General features: G+C 46.0%; 1 protein-coding gene across 4 annotated transcripts in view; it reads right to left on the bottom strand.

Moving 5' to 3' along the window:
• Positions 1–7,363: 7,363 nt before the first annotated feature.
• Positions 7,364–17,173, bottom strand: part of NCAPG2 (non-SMC condensin II complex subunit G2) — a 50,999-nt gene continuing 41,189 nt past the window's right edge. For 2 of the 4 annotated variants that reach the window (XM_074315026.2, XM_019742524.3), the window contains exons 26-28: positions 16,469–16,569; positions 15,297–15,396; positions 7,364–7,758 (exon numbers count right to left, since the gene is read on the bottom strand). In XM_074315026.2, coding sequence (XP_074171127.2) covers positions 7,707–7,758; positions 15,297–15,396; positions 16,469–16,569 — 253 coding nt within the window. In that variant the 3' untranslated portion in view covers positions 7,364–7,706. The remainder of the gene's footprint in view (positions 7,759–15,296; positions 15,397–16,468; positions 16,570–17,173) is intronic. The other 2 variants (XM_074315025.2, XM_019742523.3) reach the window with 1 other exon arrangement.

The raw sequence follows: 17,173 nt of genomic DNA, 5'->3' as shown, positions 1-17,173 counted from the left end.
GAGGCTCAGCCGATGGCATCTATCCTCAGAGGTCCAGGGGACAGCCGATTGGTGATAACTTTGGTGACAGAAACAACAGGAAAAAGAAAGAAAAGATCAAGATGGCCTGGAAGGTGAAGCTCATTCATGACAGGCCCGTGAGGGCAGGTGTTCAATGATGTCATTCTGTGATGGAAGGACCTGTTACAAGTTACCCTCACTGCATTTCTGTGGCACGAGGCTCTACTTCATCGAATCCCCACCCAAATGCCAGCCACTACATTTGTGCTGCCGAGGAAACCAGCTCTGCTAGGACCACAGCCTAACTACGCCTGTGTGGACTTGGAGGCATTGGGGCCCAGCTTGGGCTTTGGGAAGGAGCGGGAAGAGCTCAGGGCCCCCTCCCAGCCTGCATCCTGGAGGACTGTTTACTTTTGGGGCTGTGGTTAGAAAGGACCTGGGACTGTTTGTTCTTTCATGGTTTAGCTCTGGCTGACAGTGCTTCTTAATCCAGTCCTGTTTCACCAGGTGCCCCAACTTCAGGACTCTGGCAGTGTCAAAGGGAAGTTGGAGGGGAAATACTCCAAGAAACTGGAAAACCCAAGGTAAGGACATTATAGAGACAAAGGCCCAAGGAAGAAGCCCTGAACCCGTAAGATGACCTAGGAAAGAGGGTGGACAGCTCCACCATTCCTTTGTTCTGACGAGCAGCGCAGACCAGTCCAGGGCTGTGCCTCAAAGCCACAAGGTCTTAGCTCTGAGGGGATGACAGAAGTTAAAGGCAGAGAAATGGAATGTGTGGAGGGAGCAAGAGAGGGGAGAGGGAAGGAGAAAGGGAGGAAAGGGGTGGAGGGGGAAGGAGGGAGGAAGGGAGGGAGGGGGAAAGAGGGAGGGAGGGAGAGAGGGAAGGGGAGGGAGGGGAGAAAGGGAGGGGAGAAAGGAAGGAAGGGAGGGAGGGAGGAGAGGAGGGAGGACAGGCCCAGGCAGCAGCACTCAGCCTGAGGCAGCCCACATTTCTGGTCTGAAGGAAGCCTGTGCATGGCTCTTTACTGAGTGCTGCCAGGTAGGGGTCCCGACAGGCATCCCAGTGCTCGTCTCCGACATGTGCGGGTGTTTGCATACTTGTGTGTGAAAGACATGTTTGAACGCTGCTCAAGGCACACACGTACAAGTATCTATCCACTAGGTGCACAAACATTCAAACACATGCTTACTCTCTGAGCCCTTTAGATGGAGGGTGTCTCCTACGCATATTTACACTTTGGGCCTTTCTACTTATAAAATTACCGAATCCATATTGTCATGCTTGCCAATATTCATGTACACGCCTATAGTGTCTGTATGTGGTGCAGTCTCACAGTTCACAGTAAAAACATACTTAGAGTCATAGCTCAAAGAATGACTCTCCAAGACTTTCAAGGCCAAACACACCCCTTGAGGCACATCTCCCTCCAGGGGCTCGTGTCTGCCAGGGAGGGGAGTAGAGCTGGCGGGGAGGACACAGGGCTGGGGTCAGGTCCTGGCTGAGCCTGACCCAGTCCCTCTGCCTGCTCAGCGGCTCTGAATGTCGCTGAGTAGTGTGAGATCGAACTATTGGCCAACAGGTGGTTTTCACTGTATCAGTCAGTGCTCTGGATTCCGTCAGTTGACCACAATCACTGTGACATCTGATTAGAACCAGAGTGTTTTCAAAATGGGGCATCTGGGCCTATCAGTCTGTTGAAAAGAACAGCAGAGCTGTGGGGGACCCGATGGGGAGGTGAGTGTGAGCCGGGGGAGAAGGGCCCCCGGTGTGGACAGCACCTGCAGCGCCATACCTGTGGCTCTCCTGTAGGGCTCTCCTTCAGGTGGACGGCTGTGTTGGAAATGCTCCCTGGGTCTCCACCTGAGCAGGGACGACTTTCTAAAGGAGAGATTCGAGGCGAGCTTTAGGGCAAGCAGAGGCAGCTTTCACACGCCACGTGCACAGAGGTGCCTGAAATGTGCTAACAAACACCCTGCAATGACTCCTTTGGGTAGTCTGGCCTTCGCTGAATGACACAGTAATCTCGTGAACTGTAATGCAATTTGAATTACTGACCACACAGTCAGGACTGCAGGATGGCCATTTTTCATCATTTAAACACAGCCCAGGTCTCTATTTGAACGGTGAACCCGGATGAGAGTCACCTGACAGTCTAATTTCACCGGTGAGGTAACGCAGGCTGCCATAGGGCCTCCTGAGTCGGCCCCTCAGCTGCTGGCCTGTGCCATTTGCTGAGCCCATCGGGAGGGCCCAGGGAGCCATGCCCTCCCCTGCTGAGACAAGGCTCCTGCATAGCTGCCCAGCTCTCAGCAGTCTGCCATCATGGAAATGGACTACCACTCCTTGAGGCCTTGTCCTGAGTGCCCCAGGCCTGCTCTCCCTCTACAGCACCGAGTGGGGTGAGGGACCTGCACCCCTGGTATTGCTCCTGGGCCCCCAGTAAAGCTCAGAACTGGGCTGAGCGTGTCTAGGGCTGTGTCACGGGCAGAGGTGCAGCTGATGCTGGGTGCTGTGCAGTTGGTGTCTGCACAGCACCCCCTCCGTAGGCCATGAGCACCCCAGGTGGTCTTTGTGGGACTTAACCCCAAACAGGTGTCAAGATGCACCACCAGGTAAGGGTGTGGGCTCCCACAGGGCTAGGCAGATGCTATCCCTGAATGTGGTTCACAGCAAGTGACATGGGCTGGCAGTGGTCGGAGCTGGCACTGCCCATTGGTTCCTGAGGCCGCTTCCCACCTACATCTGCGTCTGCCTGGCCCCTTGCAGCCCTTTGTTTCCCCAGGCTGCCAGATGCCTCTCGGTGGCTCCACCAACAGGCCTTCTGGCCTGTGTAAGTCACCAGGCCTCAGATGCCCTGTGACTAACAAACAGCCTATAGCAGTGAGCAATGAGAGGGACAGCTGACTTTACAAAGCACCGACTGGGTGCCAGCAGTGACAATGAGACAGGCACCCATTCTGTGGGCGAGGGGACACACTGAGGAGATCCAAGCCATCTTCCCCAGATCCCACAGCCACTAAGTGGCGGAACCAGGTTCAAATCCATAGTCTTGCTCCAGAGTGCAACAACCTGCAATCGCCACCCTTTCAAGATCATCGTCCAGTGACTCGGTGACAAAACTCCGGCAGCTGGTACTTGTGTTGGCACCTGGGAGTTAGAAACAAATCGGGTGGTCGGCCCGCTCAATCAGGATGCCCTCTAGCTGCTTGGGGGGGCCGAGGGCAGAGCTGTGTGGCAGCAGACGGGCTTCATGTTTGTCTGCGTTGTTACTTAGTGTCACAGGAAGGTGGGAGCGAGTAGACCTGAAGCAACATGCATTAATCTTCACCAAAACTTAAACTTAGCTGAAAGTCACATTCTCCCAACTAGCAACTAACCAGCCTGTTTCTGGAAAACATTCATATCCTACACGGCTTTTCCAGAATGTTCTAGATGGACAAGTGGTACACGGGGTCCTCCTGGCTAAAAGTCTCCTGGCACAGCGACAGAAAAAGACCTCAGACAGAGGCCAGGGGACCCCCTCCCCAATCGCCCTTCCCCCCAGGTTGTTGGCCAGTACACCCGCACCCCGGCCCACAGGGCATGGCAGCCAAGGGCCCAGGCCTTCTCCTGGCCAGACCTGCACACACTACGCTGACCAGTTCTGCTTGGGGCTAGGTGGGCAGCCGTGTGCAGTCTGATGTGTCCCAGTGTGCCAGCTCCAGTCTCCTCGGGCCATTTCCAATGAGAAGAGCTGAGAGAGTTGCCCTCTGGAGGTCAGAACTAGAGTTTCCACTGAGCCAGGCTTCATCTGTTCTTCTGCAGTGAGAGCCTCCTTCCTCATTTACAATATCTTTCAGCCCGAGGACCATGGCGGGCACAACGAGCCTTAGTCCCCTTTGGAGAGGCAAGTATGTCTCTGACCAAGTGGAACAGAGCTAAGACCTGGGGGTGGGGGAAGGTGAGGGGGGGGAAGTGTGTGGTAGATTAAAGCCCTGAGTCAGAATTCCAATGTCAATTGGCAGAGCCAAACCTATTATTTGTCTCTAACTCCCACCAGGTGACAGGTGACAATCAAGTTACTGGGGGTGGGAGTGGAAAGAAAACCTCAATCTGAATGCCATGCACTCAGCCCCCACTTTATAGCACAAACAGGACCTCCCTGCGTGCCGCCTCAGTGACCACGCCACGTGTAAATCACCAGTGGGTAAGTTTCTACACACAGCTGCTACCCACTCAGCAAAACGCCCCAGTGCGTTAACAGGGAAGTCAAGATACAGTCCCCGGAGTAAGGAAAGGGCGAATGCTACTGTGTTTTCCCGAAAATAAGACCTCGACAGACCATCAACTCTAATGCACCTTTTGGAGCAACAATTAATATAAGACCCGGTCTTATGGTCTGATGGTCCAGCTAGGTCTTATTTTCAGGGAAACATGGTAGCTCTTACCTCTGGTCCTGCAGGCACGTCACATCTGATACCTCGCTGATATGAGAGGAGTATTATAATCCAGGTTTTGGAGGAGAGTGAGTCTCAGCAGGTTTGTGAAACTTGCCTAAGCCTCACAGCTAGTGGCAGGTTCGACCTTATGTGAAGCCAGATTTCATCTCACGTCACACCCCAGTGTCCACAGGTTGTCTCCCGGAACTTCAGAACCGAGATGCTCTTGGCACAACACTTTCAAAGGAGACTGGGGTCGTGTTAAAGGGCCATGAGAACAAACTTCAAGAGGCCAAAGATGGAAAAGAGTGAGCATTTAAAAAAATAACTGCAATGGATTAGAATTTGTCAGACATATAAAAATGTATTTGTTCATAATGATACTAAAAGAGCATCAATGACCTGCAGAGGTTGCTAGGGTACCAACCCACTCTTCCAAAAATTGGTAAAGATCAGAGCATTTTTCCTGACTTTTCTGCATGAGAATTTCAGGGTAACCAACAGGGTTTTGAAGGAAAGTTCTTTGCACAAAAAGTCTGGGTGATCGATGCAAAAAAAGGACCAATTTAGAAAATTACCATCCTGCAACTGCTAGTAAAATAATAGGTCAGACAACAATAATCAATCATTGGTAACTAAAAGTGGGGCGGGACATCTTCAAAATGGCAGAACATTTTCTGCTGTCTCCCCCCAAAAGAACAGAGTCTGACAATCCCCCACAGGAAAAAGAGCTGCCTCCCCACCGAGGGGCCCTTGTGCTGTTAGCCAGAAGAGCCCGCGCTTACCCCACGTGATGACAAACAGGAAGGTACTTGTGAGTGGGTGGGCGGGAGAGGGTGGACTAGAATTGACAGACAACACAAATTTATTCTCTCACGTTTCTGGAGGCTCAGATCTGGAACCTGGACAAAGGATTGCCATTTCTTGTCGGGGCTGCTTCCCTGAGGCCTCTGGCCATTGTCCTGGACTTCCTTTGATGGTACAGACTGTCCAGACCCTCGCTGCCCGATTGTGGGATGCTGAGCTCCAGGACCCTCTCTGTGGGACTAAGCCTCGTTGGGCCCGAACAAGGTCCCCTGGCCATGCAGTCTTTACAACCATTGCATCCACCAGCCTCACGTCCACTCGACACCAGCTGGTCCCGTTGTTCAAGGTCCTGGATTCCCATGGCTATCGGAGTACCCAGTTCCGTAACGGCCTTTTTGTCAGCTGGGGAGCCACCCCTGGCCCCCAGTGATGCTGGTGGCCTGTCCCCAGAGCAGACTTCTGGATGCTGTGGGCGGTGCGCCCTCCTGTGGGACACAGCCCTGGGTTTTACGTATTGGCTGTATGTATTGTCCACACCAGCTCGCCCACCTGTGTGAGCCCCTTCCTGGGTTTGCATGGCAGTTCTGGCACCTTCACTACATGTGGCCTCCACCCATTCCGCAGCCCAAGGAGCTGGCCTGGTGGAGCCACCCGTGTCCAAGCGTCCCCAAGTCGATGACACATCCTTCTTCAAAGGTGTGTACGCTTTCTTTCTCTTCTCCAATCTGCGTGTTTAAATTTTTGTTAATGACTGCCCCAAAAGAATATGTATAACGTATAAGGCAGAGACTAACAGTAAAACGGACACTCAAGTACCACCTGTTTCTAGTTTAAAGAGATTTCTATCATTACCTGAGCAGAATCCTGCATGCTCTCCCCTCCTGCCCTCCCGTGATCAGAGTTCTGGATTTTGTTTTCAGCTTTTCCTTGTTTACTGAGCATCTGAGTATACTGCTGTTCAGTTTTGCATGTTTGTAAACTTTACATGAGTCACACCATCCCATGACCTGCATTTCCCCTCACCATCATGCGTGAGTGACCACCCCCAGGGAACCCCAGCACCCTGCCTGCTCTCCCACTGAAAGGACTCCGATTCCCACTTCGTGGCTGCGGACACTGAGCAGCCATGCTCGCATCTCCCCTGCACATTTGCAGGGGTTTCTAGGGGGCATGCCCACAGGGGCGCTTTGTGAACTACTTTGGCCCAATAAAAACTAAATTATGTTTCTTCACGAATTGGATTACTTCACCCTTCAAGACTGACAAAAAAGAGAAAACCTGACCACCTTCAAAACTTGTATATAAATTATAAAAGCGAATTAACCTCTTCCCACAAAGGAAACTCCAATCTCATAGCATTTTAGGGCTGAGTGCTGCAACAAACCCACAGAAGTACTTCGGATCTCACAGAAACTCTCCCAGGAGTGCAGGAAGACACTCCTCAGTCCATTTCGTGAGGCTCGGCTACTCGGCCCAAGACAAAGAAGACACATGACGCTGACAGACAGAATACGGCGGTTCAGAATACGCAGCTCAGCTACCCTAAGGCTCGTGCGCAGCTGCAGGAAACGGTCCGTTTCTGCACTTTCCTGGAGAAGAAACAGAGGTCCTGAAAACCTGGCGTTTCTTTACTGTTTTGCTTGGGGACTGAGAACAGAATGAGTGTGCGACTGAAGTGATCCCTTCCCGTCTGTCACAAGGTGGCCCCCCAGGCCCCAGGAGGCTGACAGGCCACTACTGAGGAGGGTGGCCAACAGGGACCAGGGACGGACGCGGACACTTCCTGGTAAACCGGGCGGGCAAGATGGGGTCTGGATGAGGCAGCCAGGAAGCCTGGGGCCAGTCCTCCATCCAACCACGTCAGCCTCAGAGAGAAAAGGTAAGATAATGGTGGTTCAGCTTGAGCTGAGTGACTCAGTTCTGCGTTCCTCATATTTACAGCCACGGGCCCATCTCATGCCCAGACAATCAGCCTCAAGGCCAGTAAAGGAGGATCCAGGATCCTGCATGTGGGTGGCCTCCCTGCGCCCACCAGGCTGTGCTCTCTGCTGTCCATGAGGGGCGGCCCCCAAAACTCAGCCCTGCCCCTCAGGGGAGAACACCGACTAGTACATTTAAGTAAAGTATACAGGAAGATGTTGCCATGGCTTTATTACTCACAGTTTGCAAGCAACATTATATATAAAAGTCATTTTTAAAACAACCAGGTTTGCTGGAAAGGTGTCTCCCTTTTTCTTTGCACCATGGGTTTCTGCACAATTGATGCCTGGAGTCCTTCATGGTAAATATATTACTTTGCCGGCACGGGGAAAACTTTAAGAGCTTTTCAGCTCCTACTCATACCTCCCTCAAATAAATCCCACCCCTTCTCTATTATGTGGGTTACTAACATTAAAAACATTAGGAAAAGACACATTCATTTCATCTTCTGTAAGTCCTTTTCCTCTATTTTTACATGATCAAAGATGTTGGCTTGGTTATGAATTCAAAAATGCCCCCAAAGTTCTTGATGACGATTCATAGAGAAATCTGAAACACAAGCAAAGAAATAATTAGCTACAGAAATTAGTGACCAAATTACTTAAGTGTACATTTCCACAAAATCAATCTAAAAATGGTTTGCAACCAAACACACTTAGAAAGTTGAAATAACAAGTAACTGTTTTACCAACTGTCCCTCATGCAAAACGAAGAATCTCCATCACAAAGCCTCTTAGCAGACACGTGACACAAGGACCGAGCTGGCAGTAAACGGAGCCTTCATCACCATCCCCCACGCCAACAGTTCCTTGGGAACTCCTCGCACAAATAAAACACTGCTACTCAGTCAATAGGTGCTCACCTGGCCGTGCTTTCTACAGGGCTCGTTTTCACTCGAAAGTGCTCTCATCTCTGAGGCTCTGCGCCACTCATTACTTAGACACATGGCAGACTCATAAACACGATGCGTGTGCACCCCTTCCAGCACCCACATCACGTGCTCATTTCCCTCCTACACATAAGAACATGGCCAAGAAGACGATTTACCCTCCCCAAGACACGCTAATACGATGCCACTTGCCTACTGCCTCAATCACATGACACCCCTCCCCTGTATACCTGCCCCAGGTGACACTTGCCCCTCCCTTGCCCCACAGAGGCAGGTGGGGCTGAGCCCAGAGTCCTCTCCTTCCTAGGACCTTATCCTAACTCCCTTACAGGGGGCCTACTGTGTGTCAAGAGCCCTCACTGGGCAGCGCTCACACATGCCAGGTGGCATATCCCCACTCTCTGAGACTTAAATGCACATATTTACATGTTTGCCCTCCTCCCCACTTTCCTTCTCATTGTCCAGTAACTCCACAAGGGTCCCAAGGCACTACCCTCAGAGGGTATGTGGGCCAGCTAACCTCTAAACTCCTACCCAGACACAAATGCTGACCTTGACCCCAAGTGATGTCTCTTCGGCTAATGTCTACCCCCACCTCCGCCCATATCCTGCTGCCCATGGCAAATGCCCACCACTTGGTCCAGAGCAGCCTTGTCTAGTATCAATACAAGCACATGGGTAACCAAATTTTCTAGTAGCTACATTAAAAGAGATCAAAAGAAATTCATCTTCATATATTTTATTTAGCCCAACATCCCCAAAATACATCAACCCTGTAATCAATATAAAAATACTGTTAACAAATTTTACAATCTTTTCTTCATACTATCTTCAAAAGCTTATGTGTACTATATGTGTGTGTATATATATCTTATGCTGAGTCAATTCAGACTCAGGTTGCATGTGCTCGATTTCCACACGACGAGTGGGACTATACAGGGACCAGCACAAATCTAGGAACATATATAAATTTTCTCTTTATCCCTGGAATTGAGGAATTCTATTAAGGCTTTCTTAGCAGATTTCCCCATCAATCCCATCCAGAATTTATGAAAGAAACAACAAAAAAATGAATCTTTAAAATGACCTAGCTCTTCAGCTCTGAGAAATTTTGCGTATCGTTTGTTAAATTACTGCCTCTCTTGGGTCCATTTCTCCTGGTCTGTCTTTACCCCCATAACCTCTCTTCCTCAGTATCTTTCTGTGTTCACAGTACTCCAGCTTGATCTCTTAGACCATCTGGAATCAGATTCTCAACAGTGACATCTCTCTAGTGTGCTGGTAACATTTTTAATTCTAGGGGTTTTTGTTCTAGATCATTTTTTTGGGGCTATAATTGAATTTTCCTTTAAAGATTCATTATTAATTGTCCAGCTAGCCCACCACTGTTCCTTTAGTAATGGTAGTCCTGCCTGTTTCAGCTATGTTTTGAATTTATTCATGCTTCTATTACCTGGGGAAAGGGTTGAATACACTATGTAGACCAAAGAAATAAGAATTATTAAAGGACAAAATGAATGAAACATGAAATTTTAGAGCTGGAAGGGACAGTAGCAAACCTTAGACACATTAAACCCCGTGGGCCAGGCCTCTCCTTGTGTGTGACAAGACATTTGACCCTGGTGACGTTTTGCCCAGGGTCAAACACCTTTAAAGTCAGGTCAGACGCCGAGTCTCCACAACCCGTCCACCTGCAATCCCCAGTGCGCACAGCAGGCTGAGTGCACGTGCTGGACAATATCCAACACGGCCACGGCCACAGCCCCAGGGGAGTCGGACAAGATCAGTTTTCTGAGGAAAACAAGATAAACAATGCATGTTTTTATTAAAGAGAGGTTTTCTTTATGTCTAGTTTCTAATCATCCACAGCACGGTCCACTGGGCACTGGTGATGACAGAAGCATGCTTCTAAATGAGCTATAAAAAGCATTGAGACCAAAATCCATTTTTGAAAGACTATTAAAATTGCACACAACAGAGTAAAATGATATTTATTAATACTTGAAACAAAAGTTTACTTTTCCAGGAGTGTGCCTTTCCTTCAAGACCTAAACCAAGAAACCATGTTAAATCATCATTATCACCCCATACATCCATATTGCTCTCTGGAAAAAAAAAATCTAACATCATTATCAAATCTGATAGCTTCATGTTTCATTTCAAATAGTTTTTTGTTTTTTGTTTTTGTTTTTAACTAAAGGTTATTAGGGTGACAATGGTTAGTAAAGTTACATAGGTTTCAGGTGTACAATTCTGTAATACATCATCTATATACCACATTACATGTTCACCACCCAGAGTCAGTTCTCCTTCCATCACCATTTATTTGATCCCTTTTCAAAGAGTTTTGAAGTCTCTCAAATAATATTACATTTATTATAAATTATCTGTGTTCATTACCTGTCACTGCAGAATTCTTAGTACCTGTTCTGAGTTACACCTTTTGCCAATCTTGTGTCCTTTACATCACATGATTCCACTATTTCTCTTAAAAGATTATATTTTTTTGTAAGCAGAAGATTTTGCTTGACTTGTTATAATGTATAGAAATTCTAACCTTGCACATTTAAGGGACCATCATAAAATAAAATGTTAATTATTATCCCCCACCCCCCAAAAAAAAAGATCTAAACCAAGGCTTAATGTTGGGGACTGAACATAACAATCAAAGACGTAATATTTGCTTGTAATATTACCATTCATGTACTCGGTGGAAAAAATTCATTATGTAACATAAACCTTAAGAAGTTTTTATACTTTTATAATCTCTAATCATAAATGCATCGCTATTTTTGTACTACTGACAAAAGTAACAAATGGAACACACCCGGCTTTAACGGCACCGGTGCTCTAGCAGATGCAGGGAGTCCGTCCTGAGAAAGCACACCCAGTGTACAGGGTGCTGTGCCAGGGGAGGAGAAGCACAGTGTGCTCAGCACCCAGCAGACCAGTTAAGAACCCTACGCCTGCTGGAGAGCTAGCTAGTATGTTCATTAAGAAAACGCTCACTTCTAAACCGATGCCGGAAGTATTAACGGCACCAGGGGTTTCGAGGGACATTGATTTGCCTACTCCAACATTAAATCAGTATTTAAAAACATAGTTTTTTACTGTTTATCTTCCATTAACTTTTTTTAAGTTGCATGAATTTTTTGGACTGATCGGTTTTAGACACCGGTTTTTCCAGTGTGCTCCTTGCATATTTAAGTAAGAAGCCAATGTTTCACAGTCCCACCTATTCATTTCTTAGGATATTTCCCCTTTAAAGGGAAGAGCTCCTTTTTGCCATCTGTGCGTCAATTAGCGAGATGGCACACAGTTGTAGAAACAATGGAAAGACAAGTACTACATGCCTATGTCTAAGTTCTGTCACATCTTTTCTTTCCACACTGTCAGTTCTTAACTTCTAAGGCCTTTTTACTCTCAAGTAACGAACACACTTCAAGTGCTCATCTTGAAACACTGTGCAAGTGGAAACGAAAGCAGCTCCTAACAACGAGCCAATGTCCTCCTTTCTTACATCTTCAGACCAGTACAAACAATTCTGCATCCAAAACACTGTCCTTGCAAATGTAAGATGCTTGGACAGCTGAGACTGTCACCATGCCCTATGAAGACACCTTTTGATACAGCCTACCGGTAACTGCACGGCCTCATTTAGTATTTGTGCCTGGGGAGAACACTGACACTGCCGTGTGCTTCCTGAAACATACACACGCTCCTCAGTTTCCTCCAAATCGGAAGATCATGTCCCTCTTCCCCACACCCCTAGAAACAAAACTAGTCTGTTGGGTTTCTCCTTCAAATATACAGTTGCAAACTTGACCTTATTAAAGCTGCATTGTAAATATTTGCTAGCTTTTAGAATAAAGTATAAAACTGAAAGCATTTTCTTTGCTCACAAACAAGGACACCCAAATTCCCCGCTCTAGTGCCCAGCCCAAGGCCTCCTTGAAGACCGGTGCTTAGCCTGGTCAGTAGGAACGCAGGGTGGGGAGGGGGAACGGGGCGCATGAGGTGGGGAGGGCTTTGTCTTCCCAGTCCTGATGCTTGCAGGGCACATGGGCTCCCCAGTGCCAGGTTCCCAGAGGGCCTGCCTTCTCCAGGAGAGCCCACTGGGCCCCACAGGGCAGCGGCCAGCTGGCGGCTGCCTGACCTGAGCAGGATGCGCCAGCTCCTCCATGTGGAAGGGCTCCCCGGGCCCTGAAGACTCCAGTGAGTCCTACCAGGGGCCTCCAGACTTCTTTGTCCAGGGAGCCAGGCCTCAGGCTGGGTGTGCGTCCACCCTGGGGAGGGGTGGGGGGATGCCCCTCATTGCTGCACTCCTCTAGGCCTGTGAGTTCACTTTAACACTCACGAGCCAAGACTCCGTCACACAAACGCCCTGACGAAATTCCTGACGTTGAAGTTGTCCTGTCCCAGGCACCATGTGATTTGTTCCTCCTGACTGGAATGCCACACACACTCAGGAAAAACACTCACTAAACGAGGTGGTGCAATTGTCTTAATATCTTACAAAACAGACTTTACAGGGAAAGCATTACTAGAGAGAAAGAGGGACCCTTTGTAAAAACAAAAGGGCCAATTCATCAAGGAGATATAGCAGTTCTAAATTCACGTGCACCTAATACCTCGATGACAAAATACATAAAGCAAAACCTCGTCTATCAGAAATGGACAGGTCCAGCAAGCAGAAAATCAGTGCAGACACAGCTGCACTCAGCAGCACCACCATCAACTGGACAGAACGGACAGCTATGGACCACGCCAACCAATGGCAGAACACACATTCTTCTCAAGCTCACGTGGAACACTAAGACAGACCACATTCTGGGCCATCAAACACACCTTAACAAATTTAAAAGAATACGAGTCATATGACGTCTTGCTCTCAGACCACAATGGAATTAAACTAGAAATCAGTAACAGAAAGAACTGAAAAATCCTAAAGTACATGGAGATTACACAACACACTTCTAAACAACACATTGGTCAAATAAAAAAATCTCAAGAGAAATTTAAAAATACTTTGAACTAAATGAAAATGAAAATGAAAATACAGCTTATCAAAATGTGTGGGACGCAGGCGGCCAGTTAGCCCAGTTGGTTTAGAACGCAGTGCTCTTAACAACAGGGTTGCCGGTTCAATCCCCACATGGGCCACTGTGAGCTGCGCCCTCCACAACTAGATTGAAACAACTACTTGACTTGGAGCTGATGGGTCCTAGGAAAACACACTTAAAAATAAATAAAACTTAAAAAAAAAAAAGTGTGGGACACATTGAAGCAGAACTTTGAGGGTAATTCACAGCAGTAAATGCATATAGTAGAAAAGAAAGATCTAAAATAAATAATCTAAGACTTCATCTTGGAAACTAGAAAAAGAAGAGCAAATTAAATCTAAAGCAGGCAAAAGAAAAGAAATAATACAAATTACAGCAGAAATAAAAAAAACTGAAAACAGGAAATCAGTAGAGAAACCAGTGAAACTAAAAGTTGGTTCTTTGAAAAGAAAATTGATAAGCCGCTAGCCAGAGGAACTAAGAAAAAAAGAGAAAGGACACAAATTACTACTATCCAGAACTCAAAGAGGGGACATCACTACAGAACCCATGGACATTTAAATGATAATAAAGGAATGCTATGAATAACTCTATTTCCACAAGTTTCATAACTAAGATGAGATGGACCAAATCCTCAAAAGGCACAGTCTGCCAAAACTCACATAAGAAGAAATAGACAAACTGAATAGGCCTATATCTATTAAAAAATTGAATAACTAATAATCTTCCAAAGCAGAAAGTACCAGGCCCATATGGGTTCACTGGTGAATTCTATCAAATATTTAAGGAAGAAGTTATAACAATTCCCTACTATTTCTTTCAGAACACAGAAGAGGAACACTTCCTAACTGACATTATGAGGTATTACCCTGATCCAAAGGCTGACAAAGCCATCACAAGAAAACCACAGACCAATATCTCGCATGAACAGATGTAAAAATACTCAACCAAATATTATCAAATCAAATCCAACAATGTATAAAAAAATTATACACCACAACCAAGTGGGATTTACCCCAGGTATGTAAGGCTGGTTCAACATTTGAAAATCAACTAATGTAATCCATCACTTCAACAGGCTAAAGAAGAAAAATCGTATGATCATATCAATAGATGCAAAAAAGGCTTTTGATAAAATCTAGTACCTGTTCATGATAAAAACTTTTATGAACTTGGAATAGAGGGGAACTCATCAACTTAATAAAGAATACCTACAAAAAACCTACAGCTAACATCATACTTAATGGTGAGAAACTAGAAGGTTTCCCACTACAATGAGGAACAAGCATGGATATCCTCTCTCACTACTTCTTTTCGACATCATACTCGAAGTCCCAGCTAAAGCAATAAGACCAAAAAAAAAAAAGGTATACAGACTGGGAAAGAAGAAACAAAACTGTCTTGTTCATTAGTTAGCAATTTAGGATTTTGAAAGCCTTCCTCGAAAGGAGAAAGTGGCTAGCTTCCCAGGCATATATAAAACGAATTACCTAGTTCAGAGCTCTGTAACACTTAACCTCATGAAGTTCATAAAACAGCAGGAAAAATACTCCTTTTGTGGCTGGTCTGAGAGTCAAACACAATTCAGAACAGAGTCTACAGGAAATTGCACAGCACGTCCGAAAGCGCAGATAGCAGCAAAAACACAGGGCTGGAAAAAGAGCCCAGTGAACACATCCCCAGGCAGCAGTTCCCGGGGCAGCGACGACCCTCTGAAAGGAAGTGGTAATGCGTATTTCTCCAGCCTCTGGAGGGACCTTTCCCCAGACCCAGTGCCTACGCTTGTGGACAGAGTGATTGTATCTTAGGAAGGCCCATGGTCTCAAAAGCATAGCCAACCATCAAAAATAATCTTTCTAGTTTGAAAACCATACAGAATAAGTTTGTATACCTCCACTTTTCTGAGCAGAGTTTTGCAAATGACAACTTTGTTTTGTTTTTGAAGACAGAAAGAGAAGAAAATTAAACATGTACAAAAGGTTATGCCAACAGAAATGTTTCTATCCTTACAATCCTCAGTTTTCTAACTACCTGGCAGTAGTAATAGAAATGAAAATGTGACTAAAACGTACGAAAGGAATAACTAGTCATTTTTAGATCATCACACCTAGAGTATATATAACTAGGACATTTACCTCTCCATGCTATCCTCTTCCAAAGTTATTTCCATGAATGTCTTTAGTTTTCTGTGAACAGTGGCTGCAACATCCTTCACTGTTGAACTTTTATGTTTACCTATGGGAAAATTATATTAAAATCAGAAAAAGGTTGTAACACTACTACACAAAAACAAACATACTCTGCCATCGATGCAGGCAATGTCACTACGACTGGGCCTCCCCACCATTCCCTTTGCGTTAACCCACTTATCGACCTGTGGACGGTAACTGTCCCCTTCACAGAGATGTGAGAGGACCAAGCGAACATTGGTGAAACCACCTCTCAGCTACGATATGAATATGAACACGTTCCCATGAACATGTGCTCACCTGTGCCTCCATCAGAAATGACCACCTACACATTTCAGAGTCACCATCTGTTTGGCAAATATTTAAGTACCTATTAAGTATTAGGTGCTCATCAGCAGCCCAGGCCCCATCCTCGCACCCTCCACATGGAGAAGGTGCCCTCATCTTGCAGATCTCAGTTCAGGGCACTCCCTTAGGGAAGTCTTTTCTGATGCTTGGCCTGGGGCAAACTAGTTACAAAGTACTATCGTAAGACTGCAGGCATATATGCATTCAGGCTTATGGTGAGAGCTTGTTTGATGGGAGCACTCTTTGTGTATAACATACTAACTTAGAAAATAATTTCAACATTGTTAAAAGTATACAAAAATATAGAAAATCCATCTGCAAGATGTTACTGTATCTTACACTGAGGTAAGCATTTAGTAGGTATCTCCAATTATTTTTCCAGAACTATTTCAACTGGCTGAGATATTCACAATAGGCAAGGTTAAGGCTTAAACGAAACAGCAGATACATTAAATATCAACACCAAAACACACCATCGTTAGCAAAAATATTCTGACTTTTAAACATACGTAATACATGACAAATCAACAGAAATTCAATTCTGGGGCAGAGATGGATGCGTAGCACATCCAGAGGTGAGGGGACAGGGGACAGAGGCGGTGCTAAGGTGCACCGGCTGGTCCAGGGTCAGCTGAGAAGAGGGAGCCCAGCAGAAAAGTGTTCAGAGCAGGGAGCTCCGCAACACGGGCGCTGAGTTCTCAAACACTCCATAACAGTCCGAGAGAGCCACTCAGCAACAACCCAGATAATATCAGAGAAATTTAACCAACCTTTATTAATAACCAAAATAATATGAGTAACAGCTGTGAGACACACAATCCCTTCAATATCGTCAGAAGTAACACACGCTTTTAATTCATCTAAAAATGACCTGCAAAAACAAACATCAGAAATTACTCTATAGTATACAGCCTAATACTTTATAGGAAGAAAAATATAGGTAAGATTCATCAACCACCGTGAATTCTAGCTTTCAGCTAACATGGGAAGTTGATTAAACCCTTCCCATACTTTTCATAGTAAGTATGTAAAATCAGAGAATGATGCTAAAAAGAGAGCTGGGACACTCTGGTAGGTGGAAAAAGCTACTCTGTGTGCCCATAATACAATAAAAATTTAACATGCTACTGAAAATAATTCATAGCTATTAAAACAATGCTTTTAAAAGTTTACTTTGAAATATCTGCTATTAAAGTTCCACAGGTATCAGATACCTGTAAAACTATTCTTTCTGTAATCCATCAGACCTTGATATACCACAAGCAGCCTAGAATGTTAGTCAAGTGACATACAGACTGGAGGAATGCACAACAGCTGTGTGCCAAATGGAAACCACACTTATGTGTCACCTGGTCAAATTTGGGGAGTATACACAGTAAGAAGTATTTCACGACGCATTAACAGAGGCTATTTGGGTGAATATTTTATAGAAAGTTAGAATTTCTCTTTGCATAAGTATAATGTAAATACTTTTA

This window comes from Rhinolophus sinicus, chromosome 8, assembly GCF_057876585.1.
Source record: "Rhinolophus sinicus isolate RSI-liver-muscle chromosome 8, RSI-T2T, whole genome shotgun sequence".
Lineage (NCBI taxonomy): Eukaryota > Metazoa > Chordata > Mammalia > Chiroptera > Rhinolophidae > Rhinolophus > Rhinolophus sinicus.
Note: the sequence above shows the minus strand (reverse complement) of the source record. Positions and strands in the feature narration are given on the sequence as shown.